Source organism: Polypterus senegalus, chromosome 13 (assembly GCF_016835505.1).
Source record: "Polypterus senegalus isolate Bchr_013 chromosome 13, ASM1683550v1, whole genome shotgun sequence".
Lineage (NCBI taxonomy): Eukaryota > Metazoa > Chordata > Cladistia > Polypteriformes > Polypteridae > Polypterus > Polypterus senegalus.
This window is the reverse complement of record NC_053166.1, coordinates 82424666-82441920: the sequence shown is the minus strand read 5'-3', so window position 1 is coordinate 82441920 and position 17255 is coordinate 82424666. Positions and strand designations below refer to the sequence as shown.

At 37.9% G+C, this 17255-nt stretch overlaps 1 protein-coding gene across 1 annotated transcript in view; it reads left to right on the top strand.

Moving 5' to 3' along the window:
• g6pd (glucose-6-phosphate dehydrogenase) overlaps nt 1-3640 on the top strand; it is a 97266-nt gene extending 93626 nt beyond the window's left edge. Inside the window, exons 12-13 of the mRNA XM_039774084.1 lie at nt 590-682; nt 3408-3640. Of these exons, the coding sequence (XP_039630018.1) occupies nt 590-682; nt 3408-3498 (184 nt within the window). The 3' untranslated portion in view covers nt 3499-3640. The remainder of the gene's footprint in view (nt 1-589; nt 683-3407) is intronic.
• The last annotated feature ends 13615 nt before the right edge of the window (nt 3641-17255 follow it).

Here is a 17255-nt window from a genome sequence, read left to right as displayed (position 1 = left end):
GAGTTGGGCAAGTGTCATTAAATAGCTCCGCTGCACGATCAGTTGCAACTTTTTCAGGCCTTCTTTTCTTTAAAGTTTGAGACTTTTTCCCCACATTGCAAACCCTTCCTTTATATTGCTTTAAGAGATAACCTCCTCCGCGATACCGAGCTCCTACAGAACCTCCGTATGTTGCCGCATCTGTAGTTCTGTCAACCCCTCTGTCACCAGTTCTTCAGAACATGCGGCGACAAAATCTTTGATGGCTCATATTTCAAATTTTGGCTCATAACTCAAGGCAAAAAATTGACCTGTTTAACATTACTCATACCCATTGTTTTTGCTATTGTACAACTTTGGGAGAAATCCTTATGTACATATGCCAAAGTTTTTAGTTACTCTAATATTCATCTGTTGACTTGTCTTAGTAAACACTAGTCATTTCAAAAATTTCTTGGCATAACTGTAGATTCAACAACTGAGCTTTCCAGTTTCATTATTTCAGACCAAAAGGAAGGTGTAAAATGCAAAGCATAATTATCATTGGATTACAGTGCTGTGACAACACATTTTATATTTTGCTTTATTTTCTTTTTTGTTTGTTTAACAGTGATGAATTAAGAGAGGCATGGCGAATCTTCACTCCACTTCTCCATGAAATAGAACATGAAAAAATTAAGCCTATCCCCTACATGTATGGCAGGTAAGGCATACTTTTGTTATCAGCAACCTCTTTGGGGTTCCCTTCTTCCTCTCAAATTTCTTGGCTGGTTAGTTTTGCTAATTTTTATCAGAGACATGCTGTTTAATTGGTTGAAGCTTAGGTTTGCAACTTTATTTTGCATCCTTTTAAAAATAAATCAACTTGCTAATTTTACGTTTCCTTTGTTGGCTGATCACAATTGTTTATTTTGTCAATAAACATTTGAAACCGGACAGAAATTGAACAAAACCACATTATTAAAGGTTGTAACATTGTTAAGAGATTAAACTGTAAAAAGTTAATTTTAAACTTACAGTATTTAATTATTGGTATCAAGTCCTCAGAAGTAGTAAGACCGGTTGGCCCAGCAGAGCAAGGAAAGCAACTACTACTGGCTGTATTCAATATTACACTGGTTGTCTTTTATTTTTTAAGGCAGTTATTGTACTACCTCCTAGCACACCTGTTGAACTTTACAGTTGACATTTATACTGTGTTGACCTTGTTTTTTGGATCATTGTGACCCTTCACCTTTTTTTAATAATAACCTTTCCTTTGTGGTGCAGCTTGTCTTTTCTGATGTCCTGCCATTCAAATATTTGCTTCAGGGGGCAGTTGTCATCCCCCCTTGGCATTTTACATATCTTTATAAATGAGATTTTAATTGAAAAGACTTCAATCAAATCTGTTTAATAGAAAAGGCTTTGTGTTTTAAGGTTTGATATTTTGTGTTTTAAATAAATGTTGCAAATTGACAGCCAAGTAGAAGAGTTAACCTTGTCTGTCCCTCTATTATCTTATAAGTGACTGAAGTTCATACTATTTTGCAAATTGTCATTTTTCATTTTCATTCTGAAATAATAGCACCATACATTCACTATCATCTGATAGATTATCCCATATACTGCTCTCCTCTGCCCTTCTTGGTGTGAAAACTGATTCCTGTCTGAACTGAATCTAACCTGCTGTCACATTCATGCTTAACATATTAACATTTTTAACAGCATTCATTGTGGGAGAATTGCAGAACAAACTGACTGGCTTTCAGTATGGTAGGTTTAAACTGGCTGAGGCCGAATACATCTGAAAATACCAGAATTATCTCCTTTTTATCTTTATTTCAAAGATCAGACTGCATAGATCTTGCAGTGTCTATACTGGCTGCTTTTTATCTGTGCTGGATGAATGTTCTTGGCTTTGGTTGTGAGAACACCTTGCTATTAGGTTGTAGATGTCATTAGTGTTAGGTCAGATTAAAGGTCAACTCAATGTTACAAAAGGTACTAGACTGGCAGTGGATGAGGAACTTGAGCTGCTTTGGTCAGCTTCCATGGTTTCACATCATAGAAGGAATGATCAGTATTTCACAAGGTCATGTATAGTGTACACTTTGTCACTTTCACATTTCTAGGATTCTAGGAGTTTTTTTGGTTGCTGTTTGTTAAGTACATCCTTCCATTTTATAACTTGCTAATCCTGTTCAGGGTTGCAGGAAACTGATGCCTCTCTCAGCAGCTCTGGATGCAAGGTGAATATCGGCTTTAGCCAGGGCCAGGTCCATTGTGGAGCACACTAATTTGTACATACCCACTTTCATTTAAGTGACCCAATTTGACATTTCCTGTCAAGAATTGAACCATTTGAAATTGTATCATACAACAAAAAAGCTGGTGAAGTTTTCAATGAGTATATTATGTTGACTGTATTCTGTTATGACTATCTCTAAATATGGCATAACATACTTCAAACCAAACAATTTTTCCATATTATCATTTGCTTACATATATGAATTTCATATTTTATTGCATTAAAAAATAAGAAATGAAAAGTTTGAAAAGGTGCTATGAATTTTATTTAAACACTTTCATTTATCATCTTTCTTGGTTTAACCAATTCAGAATTGTGGAAAATTGGATGCAATCTTGCCAGAAAAAAACTGGAACAAGAACTCAAGGAAGATAACAGTCCATACTGTAATTTGGCATACTAATACAGATTGAGTGCCTACATACATACATACATACATATGCATCTGTCACATCCTTCCCAGTCAATGGAATATCTGTGGGCTCTGGGAGAATATCTGTGAATGGTGGTAGAATGTGAAAACTTGACAAAAGTTACTTTAGCATGGAGAGTGTAGGATGCAAGAGCTGTGAGGCAACTGCACATTTTTCTGTGCCACAGTCTGTATTAAAACATATTTAAAGCAATATTTTACCATTTTTAATAATCAAACAGTTGTAACTAGCAGTGTGCGCATTGATGCTTAGAAAGGACACCTGCTCAGCAAAACTCCATCACAAGTTAAGAGCCAAATGGAGCTAATGGAGATCTTCTTTAGCTGAATAGTGGAATTGGCAACGTTTGTTCAATGCTATGGTTTCATGTCTCACCTTCTCTTTCTGAAGTAGGATGACTGAAGTGAAAGTCTAGCACTGTCCCCTGAGCATATTCTTCACTGGTAATCCCAATGAACTATAAATATGTATTGTACTTTCTCCAAATATCTTAGCTTCCTTTCACATTGACTCACCTTAATCCTCTTTTCAAGTATCTAATTACAAAGAAACACATCTGGAATTCAAAAGGTTTTGTCTCACATGTTGCACAGGCAGGCTGATACTCCTGTTGTTGATTTGGATCCATTTTGTTTAAATTTAGTCCCATCTCAAAGAAGTATGCATTTCAGATTCTGACCATTTTTCTGCTTTGTCATTCACAGCCGTGGCCCACCAGAAGCTGATGAGTTGCTCAAGAAAGTCGGATTTCGTTATGAGGGGACATATAAATGGGTGAACCCTCACAAGCTGTGAACCTGTGTGGAGACTGACAAAAAAGGACCAATGTCACAGAGCAAGGAAGCAAGCAAAGCATACCCCATGTTAGATTCAAAAGAAAAGACTCAGGTGTACAGGCTGACCAAATGCTTGATCCTGATTAAAATTCAGTCATTTAGCCTTCAGTTCAGACATTCATTTCTTTAGTTTGTTTAGAATAAATATTAAGCATTTCTAAAGTTATACTAGTTTTGTGGCTTTAAGGAATTCTGAAGATGACATTTGCAGTTTTTCCTTTTTCAACTTGTGTGTCTGTATGTAACAGGCAATTAACATTGCTGTAAAACTGCTGTGCTATAGATAATGTGATTTTTTTTTTTTTTTTTGGTTTAGGAATCTTGGTGCTTGGCTTGTGCTAGTTTGAGAAGGAGCAGGTTTCCATGATGAGCTCCATTTCTGACTGGCCACCAAATTTTCAGTTTTCCTCTACATGTTTTCTATTTTGCTGGTGAACACAACAATTTTTTTTCATCATACCCATTCTAGATATAAAATACTAACTATTCCAGTGAAGTATTAAAGGCTAAAATACTACTGAAAATGGGGAAGCAGCAGCTGTCAGTTAGCCTCCTCAGGTCCCCAGAATACACCAGACAGAGTGTAGTGACCTATTGAATGAGTGAGTGAAGAAATGCATTAACTGTGTTTACTGGTTTCTCATAAAGATCCCAGCCTTAAAAAACTATATACTGTATATGAATGAATATATATATATATATATATATATATATATATATATATATATATATATATATATATATATATACACACACACAATGAATAAAATGAAAATGTTAACATTCAGAAATTGCTGAAAGTCTATCTTATTATGGTTCATTTGATTGAAAATGTAAATTACTAATGTTTTGCTGTAACAGGATGATTAACATGCTGTGCAGTACTTAAAGTAAGAAAATATTTAATTGAAAGATTTTTGCTCGTAGCCTCATCATGGTGAAACTGTTAAGCTTTTTGGCAGCCATCCAGAAGAATGCTGCAATTCAGGTGGTTGTCACTGTATCTACAAGGTAAAAATGCAATATTTTTCACCATTCCCTACTTTTTGCGTTCTGAGTACCAAATCATGCTTTTGTCTGAAGCATAACATCACCAGAAGAATATATTCTACTGTAAGTTTGACAAAAAAAATCCCTTCGTTTTCAAAATGAACAGTTTAAAAAAAGGAATTTACAGTTCTATAAAATTGTAAATATATATATATATATTTGATAATAACATTTTTGATTTGTGTTTGTATTTCCTATAGCACTCAGATTGAGAAGCGTTTTTCCACAGGATTTGTCTTAAATATTTGAATTATTGTGGACCTTTTGAGGGGTGAGCCATCATTTGAATAAAATTCTTTACTGAAGAAATGCAAGTCTTTTGCTTTTATTTATTTACTCAGACTACAAGAACATGTAATCAGAAGGTGTGCAATGCTGATGCCATGGTAGTATCACTATCTAAGTGTATAACTGAAGCAGTTGGGTACAAAGTTAATGGCTGTTGTATTTTGCTGTATCAGTCATGCACACTGTAGTAACCTTTGTCTACTTGTTTAGCTTGCATGTAGGCCAATTAGATTGTGTGAATCTCATGCCTGACGTTTGGAGGATATTTGACACTTAACAATGTCTGCTGTTTTGCACAAAAGCAAAAATGTAATGATTGTGCAGTCTTCAAAATGATATGTTGAATAGTCAACTAGTGCAACTTGTCATATTTCCCACATTATGCTTTGTCTTGATGCTCTGAATAATGGCTCTTTGTAGTTGGGCCTACAAGTTAATATGTCCAGCATTGAAATCCACCTTTAGAAAGCAGGTTCCACAAATCCAGTCTGATTTATTAACTGAAGTAAATGTAGGACAGGAGATTTGATGAACCTAGTTTTCTTATAGTCATTGTCTATTTGCAAGGTGTTTTGAGGGAGGAAGCAGGAGGCCGTTGTCCCAGTATAGCGTTTCTGTCTCAGCAGTGCAGCGTCTCAAGTTTTGGTTATAACAAAACTGAAAACCAAGCTGTCTTGAAATATGAACTTGCATGTGGAAAAATGAAAACTACAAGAGGAACAGTCTTCATGTAGTGTGTTTTGAGAAAAGTCAAATTCCAAGATTGTAGTTTGTTCATCATGACAGTCTGTCATTTTCGTCTGAGAAATCTCAAGGTCCAGTGGCACTACTGCCCAGAGGGGACTGGGCGGTCTCATGGTCTGGAATCCCTGCAGATTTTATTTTTTTCTCTGGCCGTCTGGAGTTTTTTTTTGTTTTTTCTGTCCCCCCTGGCCATTGGACTTTACTCTTATTCTATGTTAATTAATGTTGACTTGTTTTATTTTCTTACTGTGTCTCTTATTTTTCTATTCTTCATTATGTAAAGCACTTTGAGCTACATTCTTTTGTATGAAAATGTGCTATATAAATAAATGTTGTTGTTACAGTAGGATTAAAGTTCATGTGCTCAGTTTAGTGAATTTATAAGATGTAGTTTTGAAAGCCAGGGTTATAAAATGAACAAATAAGCCGTATTAGCAGTGTGACAAACACATGATAATCACTTGATTGCATTTGTCAGTTTCAGAGCTTAGAATATATAAATCTAAGGGAGTCATCTTATGGCTGGAAGACAGTTGGTTGAAATTGCACTCCAGACACTCCACAAGAGCCATATTACAGACCCAGCATCTCAGTGATCTGAAGATTATCAATGATTAGCTGTCATAATCAAAGAGAGACACTATAGGGATGTGTACACAATTGGGAGATCCAGCAGTTACAAGCTAGAAAAGTTGCATGTACACTAATTACCGTGTCCACATCCATCATGAGAAAGCCTGATAGCTATTCATGCCTGTCGTTACACATTTATCTCCAAGTAGTTGGTCAGGGAGTGCCTCCTACAGAAAGTCCCACAGGCCTGTATGTTTGTTCTCTATCTGCGATGTAATGATATTTTAAAATATTTTTAATAGCTGTTCTTTGCTTTAGATTAAATTATAACAGTTTCAGTCAGTACCAAAATAGGTACTCAGTTTACAGAATTACCCACAACCTTTTTATTCTGTGGTCTCCTCAGTCTTTCCAGCTGAGAGCTGAACTGCAGTCATTGAAAATATCAGGCAGAGATGCACATTTTAAACATACAGGAATCAAAGATATTGGTTCTCCTTCGATTATACAGTATGTAAAATGCTACGGTCTGTCACATGATAACTTCTGTAGCTAGAACCTTGACCTCGGTCTTAAATGAAAGCTTATGACATGATACATTCTGGGAATTCCAAAAAATTTTAGATAGCGGCAAACTTGGCAAAGTGACCTGTGGTCTTGTGTTTATAACAGCAAAAAGATTACAAAACCAGGTGACTGGGTGGAAAAAAAAAAGGAGAAGCAGCGAATCAGAGAGGCCGATTTACGTTTTGAAGAACATAATCGAAAGAAGAACAAGCATAGCACCATCTGCTGAGCATCTTGTGCAGGATATGCAAGGATAAATCAAAAAGTAAAAACAATTTGAAAATTACACAGTAACCACAACAAATAGCAGCTGATGTGATAGCACATGTTTGTGATGGGGTTATGGGCAGGTTCAACACACACATTGCAGCAGTCTGCTGTTAGTGTAGTTAAAGTCAGATGAACATGTACACCCAACTGCGGAATCACACTATTGTTGAACAATGCACTAGAGTAAGATTTCTTTGGGCAGAGGGAATACAATCTGCTGAAATTCACTGCAGGATGTTGTCTCTGTAATGAAGTGAAAATGAGAAGACTCAACAGAAAGGTAATGAATGAGAAAAACCAAGTGCAACAAAAGAAGCTCATTCTGGCTGACCATCGACGTTGCACATGCAAGCCTGCATTGATGTTGTGAATGCCATTGTCGGAGAAGTCTTCTGTTATTGCCTATTTGGATATCAGCTATGGATTTGCACATGCCATGGTGCATGACGACTTTGGGATACTCTACAATTTGTGCAAGATGGGTAACCTAACAGCTTACTGATCTGCACAAGCCAACATCCTTTGATGAATTTCAGCAGGTTTCACTCCCTCTGCCCAAAGAAATCTCACTACAGCACGTTGGTGCAATCCAACAGCAGAGCATACATGTTCATTTGACATTGGCTTCAACTAGACTAATGGCAAAGCTCTGCGCTCTCCGTGTTTAAACTATCCATAAGCTTTCATGAACATGTTTTATTGCATCAGCTTCTATTCACTGAGGTTAATGTGTAATTTTCAAATTGCCATTACTTTTTGATTTACCCTTGTGGAATGCAAGAATGACAAATGCATGGCAATGATCATGCAGAAAGTTCGCTTTTATTTACTTATTTATTTATTTTATTTATATCTCGCCTTTTGATAGATCACACAACCTGCTCCAAAAAGAAGACAAGATGCTGAACCACATTGACAAGCAGGGAGTTATCCTTATTATAGACCATATACAGCAGAGAAACACAAAAATGCTTTGGAGACAAAAATACACAGTGGTGATCGAGGAGATCAACAATTACTTGAAACATCTAACAATTACAGTGCTATTAAAGCATTGCTTGTATATCCGTATGTTGAAGTTTCTTACTGCCTGCAAGTTTGCAAACAATCGGTGATAATCAGTGTTAGTGTATTTGTGTATTTTTCATGTTGAAAAAAGACCTATACAGTGGTGTGAAAAACTATTTGCCCCCTTCCTGATTACTTTTTCAGACAGGGCCATGTAGGTTTGGATTTTTTTTCTCCCTAAATAATAAAAACCATCATTTAAAAACTGCATTTTGTGTTTACTTGTGTTATATTTGACTAATGGTTAAATGTGTTTGATGATCAGAAACATTTTGTGTGACAAACATGCAAAAGAATAAGAAATCAGGAAGGGGGCAAATAGTTTTTCATACATATATTGCTAAAATAGAAGAGTCCTGCTGACTTTAGAAGAGGCACCAGAAGTAATAAAACACATAGTGATTTCTAGAGGAACTGAAGGAAGTAACTGTTTAGAAACCATAACAAGTATCAACGGATCCTTAACTTCAACTTTATTTGCATTGCATATTAGGACTGCAGGCTTGTGTGTTTCACTAGTAAGTAATAATTACATAAAACATATTCACATACAAATCATTTGTAATCCATGTTCTTAATCGCATGCTCCATTGCACCTGTATTAAAATTTCATGCAGAAGGATTCTACTCCATCTTCCTGTCTGAGGCTGTGTGAATTTTCAATGTAGTGCTTGCTGCCACTTTTGATTGAACGAGTATGAAGATTTAAGCCAGCGATTCCCTAATCCCAACCCTGGTGGGTTTCTGTAGTTGCAGGTTTCTTTACTAACCAGTTTCACAATCAGTGAGTCGTTGTACCTCTAAATAATCTCATTTTATTCATTGACTCATTCCTGTCTTTGTCTTGGTTTTAAATACTCAACACTGTTTTATTGTTTTTCTATCAATTGACCTTTCTTTTGTAAAGTTTGCTCACAAAATTCTATCCTAATAATCACACATGGATCCCTGAGTGGACAAGTCAGGCTTAGGTTCAGGGACCCAAAAGTTGGTAGTGGGAGTTAATCATGAAAAGTAAACCAATTAAGCCTTGGAAGCTGAGCCCAAGATACAGTGGTAAGGATTTTCAGGCCAACCGAAAGCTCAGTTGTTAGCTAATTTGGTCTTTCCTTGGCCTTTGGCCTTGGTACCATGAACCATACAAGGGTTTTTTTCTTTTGTAAATTAGAAGGCTTCGCCCCATGCTTGCTTTTCTCGCTAACTCCCCTGCCTGCACTAAGCAGCAACAACTTAATGTCTCTGCCGCTCACGTATGTGGATTTCACTTTCATCAAACAACAAAACTTTTAATTCTACAGCTCTTCGTTGGGAAGAAATTATATTTTTCCCTGATGGCAACATGAATTAGACAATCTACAATTCTCCAACTTAAAGTTTAAAGCCAAACAACATCTACATACTTCTGTCATATCACCTATATGCATATATTTGATCTCTTTTCCCATTTACATTTTTATCAATATTGCATTGAATTTTGATTCCATGTTTGGAATTACATCGTGACAATGCAACGTGTAACTGCCCGTGAGTGAATATCATTTCTTTCTCTCTGCACGAACTGCGTCTGACAATAGCATTCACACAAATGAGAAGTGATTGAACCGTGTGCATGGTTGTAAATGTTTTAGATGTGGGCAGGACTTTTCCAAATCTCTTTGCCTAAAGTTTTGTCTTGTGGGGCTTTTTCTCTCGTAGGATTTCACTTTCACCAAACAACAAATCTTTTAATTCTTGTGGATATGCCTCTTCATTGGGAAGAAACACTACTTTTCCCTGATAGCAACACAAATTAGACGATCTACAAATCTCCAACTTAAAGTTTAAATCTGAACAATATATTCGATCTCTTTATTATTTCAGGTTATTTCATTGAGTAACTATTTCCATTTGTTTGCACTAATGTGATCTTTACTGTCATTTTTTTTGAGACTTTCGAATTTTCGTTCTTCCATTATTTCTAACCTGCTGCGTATGTGTATCGCACCAACTTTTTCGAAATCTTTGACATTCTACTTTGTCATCTACCCTTTGTCTTTTATTTCCTGCCCCAGGCGTGGTTAAATCTCTTGGCACAAAGTCTCGTCTTGCGGGAGAAGAAAGTGTCTTTCTGAGAAAGTCACGTCCCGTCTCTTTCTTCCCAAGATTCTTTATTATAATAGAAAGATGTACCAGCTGAACCAAAAAGGCAATGGATTTCCCTCTCCTCATTTGCATTCCCCATTTGCTAATTGTCTGCTGTTTGTATTTTCTGGTTAGGGAAGAACACAAATTTAGCAGAACTGGTAATGTATTGTAAAATGTCATAATAAATGTCATGTTCTTTGACAGTGTTACAATTTAGGAGAGGGTAATGGGCCTTCACATATAACGTGGTGTTAAACACTCACTAACTGTGAACGTGCAAAGATATGGCCAATGAAAATCCTTCTTTCAGCTGTTCCCGTTAGGGGTCATCACAGTGGATCATCTTCTTCCATATCTTTCTCTCCTCTGCATCTTGCTGTGTTACACCCATCACCTGCATATCCTCTTTCACCACATCCATAAACCTTCTCTTAGGCCGCGTTTATAATTAACACAGCATGACGCATGCTCCAGAGGATGCTACTGCTACACAAGCGTTGTACTGTTTATACTTATGCATGTACTTTATGTAAATCTAGAGGATTTCACCTGGTGGCAGTTTGAGATATCATCACAGTGAGAAAATGCTCGCCTTCGTTATGGTGTGAATTGGCTTAACCATCCATTAAATTCCAAGGACACCTTGCCACAATTCTCTGAAAAGGATGCTTAATGATTACATCCATCAATCCAGGAATGCGGCCATTCCAGCAAGCATCGGGAGCAAGATTGAAACAATCCCTGGATGGGGCATCAGCTCATTGCAAGATGAACACAAGCACAGACATACACTTAGTGTCATTTTAGCATGACCAAATCCCCAAACCTTCTTGTCTTTGGAAGGAAACCGAAGCACACTGTGGAAACCCACCTGGAAAACATGCAAACTCCAGGCAGGGAACAAAAGGGACGCGAGTCCCTGCAAGGCAGCAGTGGTACCGCTTTGCCCCCATGCCACCCCCACATGTGTAATTATTAACAGTATTCATTATTTAAATTAACTTGACTTATCTGTAAAATGTAACATACATGCTTTTATAGGCATTTCATCATGAAAGTGATAAGTATACATCTAAAGATTCTAAATGTGCAGAGAGCTGGAATATCATAAATGTAATGTGTTCTGTGTGGCGATTGCAGCTGTCAATTCAGGAGGTAGCCCCAGAAGCACATAGCGATTAACATCTGGGTTGGTTTTTAAGATAACATTTACAATGGTTTACTTTAATGATAAAGTGGACATTTTGAGGTTAAAGCCGAAATGTCCATTTTAATCACAAAATAGACCTTTTCACCAGGTCCTTAATTATTTTCTATCTGGCTCAAATACACTGCCATACATTCTGATGCTGTTGTGAAGGTGCCAAAAAAAAAAAAAAAAGACAGCACAGAAGATGGTATGCGAGACTTTTAAAATGTAGTGTGTCACTATGTTGGGTAATATGTGACACTTGAATATAAAAACACTACTAATGCGTTTGTATGCTGGCATTTTGCTTCACCACATCGAAGCATGCACATTGATCCCAGAGAATCCTCAAAGTGGCTTTGTGTCACATGTAGATAGTAACCGGAGACTCTGACATCACATTACAACTTTTATCACACTGTTCCCCCCGACTTTTTACTGTTACTGCAACTCGCGCAGGCGTCGCATGAATTTCTGAAGACATGCTCAGAGAACGGACCAAATGAACACTAGGAACGCGTGGCAGCCATGATGCGTGCGCATACGCATTCTGAACATAAAGTATAAACGAGCCGTTAGACCTTCCTCTTTTCCTCTTGCCTGGCTGCTGTATCTTTAGCATCCTTTTCCCAATATACTCAGCATCTCTCCTCTGCACATCCATCCATCCATTTTCCAACCCGGTGAATCCGAACACAGGGTCACAGGGGTCTGCTGGAGCCAATCCCAGCCAACACAGGGCACAAGGCAGGAACCAATCCCGGGCAGGGTGCGAACCCACCGTAGTCTCCTCTGCACATGTCCAAACCAACACAATCTCACCTCTCTGTCTCCAAACTGCCCAACCTGAGCTGACCCTCTAATGTACTCATTTGTAATCTTGTCCATCCTCGTCACACCAAATGCAAATCTTAATATCTTTAATTCTGCCACCTCTAGCTATGTCTCCTGTTTTTTGGAGTATACAGTATGCATCAGGCAGTACAAGTAACTGAACTTTAGACAGTTCTTTAATATTTAGTTTGTAGTACCAATTAAGAGACAGTGCTGTGTAAAAGTAATTGCTCCTTTCGTGATATCTAGTTTTGTAGTGTCAGCCCTTTTGAATCTAATGGTAAAGGTCTTTATATGGTGAGTTTTACACAGTGAAGTGGTCACCATGAAGTTTCCTAGAAGAAACTTTTCCTTTGTCTCAGTCAAAGGAAATTCCAGAAAGAAATGATGCAGGGGACAGTTGTTGGAACTTACCAATTGGGAAAGGGTTGCAAATCGATTTTTAAGGATCTGGAACCCCACTACACCACAGGGAGAGACATTATTTCCAAATAGTGAATTTTCACACGAAAGGGCAGTCTGCCAAAATTACCCCAAAGGGCACTAAGATAACTCCTTCAAGAACTCCCAGAGGGTCCCAGAAGAACATCCAAAGAATCGCCAGCTTATCTAGCTTCAGCTACGGTCAGTGTTCATGATAAGAAAGAGACTGAGTCAAAATGGAATTAATGGAGGAGTAGAAAGGTACAAACCTATTTTTTCCAAAATTAACATCAGTGCTCATCTCACTTTTACTTAGGTGAAATCCTTTTGGAATAATGTTCTGTGGACAGACGAATCAAAAGTGACTAGATATCGTTTGAGAAAAATGGTAGTTTCACTGCAAGAACAAATTTCAAAGTTGTCCTCTATTGCTGTGGAGCATAGCAATGCGAACAAGAGGTGCAGAAACATAATTATGATAGAAAACACAAACTGCAAATTCTAAAAAGGCAATTAAGTACTTGCTTTGATCCCGTCTAACCAACCCAAGTTTATGGCGAGATAGTAACTGAGCCTGTTGTTAAAGTGCAAATCATCCTGTATAGTATATCAGAGGCAAGGAACAGTGTGGTGCGAGATATGGTGAAGCAGATGTTCGAATTGGGCGTGATTTGTGGGAGAAAAACCGAATGGTAGAGTCTGATCATCTTAGTCCCCAAACCGGACGACTCCATTCAGTTTTGTACAGATTTTAGATGCTTAAATAAGATTTTGAAATTTGATGTGTATCTGATGCTGTATATTGATGAATTACTGGTGAAACTCAGTCAAGCCATGTATATATCTTTACCCTGAATCTAACAAAGGGGTACTGGCAAGTACTTTTTGAGGCATCCAGTTGTAAGAAGATAGCGTTTGGCAACCCGGACAGATTATTCAAATTTACTAGGCTCCTGTTTGGGCTTCATGGTGTGTCTTTAACTTTCCACCGTTTGATGGCTCAGATTTTGTGCCCCCATTCCGAATGTTCTGGAGTATGTCTCGATGATGTGGTCATTTTCAGTAATGATAGGCAGAAACATCTAAAATGCCTACTTCTTGTGCTTGACAGCTGGGGACAGGCCAGGTTGACAGTTAACCCTAAGAAATGCCAATTGTGTATGTCAGAAACGCATTACTTGGGATATTCTATGTAGAAAGATTTGGTTAGACCACAGTTGAAGAAGGTAGGAGAGATGCTTGCATATCAGTGTCTGGAAACTCAAAAGCAGGTTTGTACTTTCCTGTTTATTACTGAAGGTTCATCCCAGATTTTGCAAGTGGAGCCACTCCTCTAACTGACCTAATGAAAGGCCAAAAGAACCACAGTATTGTCTGGTCTATCGACTGTAAAAGGTCCTTCTCTGACTTAAAGACTGCATTGTTGTCATATCCTATACGGAGAATTCTGGGTATTTCTAAGGAATTCACTTCGCAGATGGATGCTATTGCGTTTGCTTTGTGGGATTTCCTGTCTCAAGTTTTTGATGGTGAAGAGCAACCGATCACATATTGGAGTAGGAAATTGCTTCCCGGGAACTAAATTATTCAACCATTCAGAAAGAGTGTTTGGTTATTGAATGAGCTGTGGATGTGCTCCGTTATTACTTATGGTGTTGGAAATTTACCTTAGTGACCGATCATACACAACTCCAGTGGCTATGCAGACGAAAGGATACCAACTCCAGTCTCATTAGGTTCATTAGCTTACAACCATTTAATTTAATTGTTCATCATCATCCGGGTTCTGCACATGACAATGCAGATAAGAATGAAGCTGAGGGAGGAAGGGTGACCGGAGTTACCTCTGATTCGCAGAAGGCGAAGGTAGTCATTCAAAGATAGCTCTGTTGCTCCTCTGCAGCGTATTCCTACTGTGTAATGCCAGGAGCTGCACACTGACACTGTTAGCTGCATGTAGGCTCTCTGTTAAACAGTTAACTTACGGTAAAGAAACACCGCTGTCCTTTTAAAAACTCACTCTTAAACAGTATTTCAATGGGAAACATCTTGCCTGAAGAAGGCGTCCGAGTTGCCTCGAAAGCTTGCATATTGTAATCTTTTTAGTTAGCCAATAAAAGGTGTCATTTTGCTTGACTTTTCACTACAATGGGAAACAAACAAACTCTGAACCAGCCTTCTTTGGGATCAGCAGCAGGTTTACAGGCTTACCACCTAACTTGCTTCTCACATGATATTTAGAACGTTTAAAAGTCCAGGCCCTGACTTGCTAAATTGCTCACTTTTCTGTCCTCTCTCCTCCAGACTGCGCTTGCCCCAGCCGCTGTTTCTGAGTTGCTGAACCTGCTTGACGAGGAAGACTTTGTGTTCTTTTAAACTTCACTAGAGGCAGTTGTAACCTGTGTGCTGAAGATAAATTCTTTTTTGAATAAAGCAGGAGACAGTTTCTGCCTGTTCAGCAGTAAAGTTATTGTTCCTTGGAAAGCTGGTCTTACCTTCCTATCTCTTGTGCTACTCTGCAACCCAAGCTTGACAATATGTAAAGAATCAAAATGAAGTCCAACTTGGAATAGAGAAAGGCACAGCCAAGCGTGCTTAGGACATTACAACCGAATGTTTCTTATCTTCTACCCCCTCGCTCAAGGATGGGGGCTGTTTGTTAACACACCATGGTCTATTTCATCCTTTCATACATGCAGGCACCTTCTCCACGCGCCCAACTAGTTACAAAAAGCATTGAGGAGTAAAGTAGGATTAAGCAGATTCAGTTTCAATGCAGTATCTCACAAGGGTGCTTGCTATCCATGCCTTTATGAAGTGAAAAGTTCAGGCAGTTATGACTGTCTTATGCAAAAATGACAAAACTATGTTGAGAAAAACATCCGAGTCAAACGCTGACTTTTTTTTTTTTTTTAATTGTTTTTAAATTTAATTGAATGTTACAATGGCAAACTTCTCAGTCAAACAAGTAACAATAGCTTAACAGATACACTCATTTATTTTGAATTAAATATAAGATCTAGAAAAAAGCAAAACAGAATTCAGTCCTCACCCAAGAGAACGAAGAGAAACGGTATAAAATTTTAAAATTTTGATAAAAACCATTCATAACATGAGATTATTCTAAAATAACATTAATGAATTCTTGCTATGTTTTTAAAAAGTTTTTACATATCCTCTAAGAAAGTATTTGAGATAATGTAGAATGTTGCTTACCCACCGAGTTATAGATGGTGGAGTGGAATCCTTCCAGTTAAGCCAGATAAAAAGTTAAACATTGATAAATGTGATTTTGTCAAGCAGCATACTGGAAGATGAACTTTAAAATACAATTGCACAAGGCGGCATATAATGCACATGCTCTTATCGTTGGTTCAGTCACCTCACTGTCGTCAATCTTATTTATGGCTGTTGTGACATTTTGCCTGCTTACCCTGACAGTTGTCTGGCTCTTTTACTGAACTTCCAGGCTCAGGAAATTCCCGGAAATATTACCTTGTTCACTCATGTCCTCCAGTTGGCAGTTTGCCGGAAAGGTTTTCTTCTTCATTACAATCGTTACGTTACACACCTCAGTCTGTCTGCCAGGTTTTCTTATTTATTTAATGCAGCAGCTGTAAATTTTCACTCTACCAGAACAAGTAAGTTTGAGTGCTACTTTAGCTTCACCTCATCTGTCATTCCCTGTCATTACATTCCTTGAAATGTTTTAGCATTATGACATCCTAATAATGTAAAGCATTCATATGGTTTGTTAGTTTCCTGGATGGTAATACCACTGCAGCACCATACCAGCTACTTTCAGGCGAGTGATTTTCCCTACTGTTGTTAAATTTGCATTTTTCTGTTTAATTTACATTGCAATGTATTTTCTTCTACTTTATTTCCTTGTTTTTTTCCTGTTTTCCACCTAAGATCATTTTTTGCCACTGCCAAATTTTTGAATCTCAGTCCAGTCCCTTTTGTCGGCGCTCATATCTCTATTGTGCAAATGTCGGGTCACTGTGATGGTTATAATAATAATAATAATAATAATAACTAATTTTAATTTGTATAGTGCCTATGTCAAACCCAGGGATGCTTTACACTGTTTGTATAAAGGTAAAAACTAAAAATAAATAAAAAAAAACAAGCAATAGAAAAATCCTACAAATATTAAAAATACAAGATTAAAATGCTGTGCTGGTTAAACAGAAGCATTTTGATTTTAGATGTTAAAGAAGAGGGGTGGCACGGTGGTGCAGTGGTAGCGCTACTGCCTCGCAGTAAGGAGACCCGGGTTCACTTCCCGGGTCCTCCCTGTGCGGAGTTTGCATGTTCTCCCCGTGTCTGTGTGGGTTTCCACCCACAGTCCAAAGACATGCAGGTTAGGTGCATTGGCGATTCTAAATTGTCCCTAGTGTTTGTGTGTGTGTGGGCTGGCATCCTGCCCGGGGTTTGTTTCCTACCTTGTGCCCTGTGTTGGCTGGGATTGGCTCCAGCAGACCCCCCATGACCCTGTAGTTAGGATATAACGGGATGGATAATGGATGGTTGGATTTTAAAGAAGAAAGAGAAAGTCCCACAAATGCTGAGGTAGACAGTTG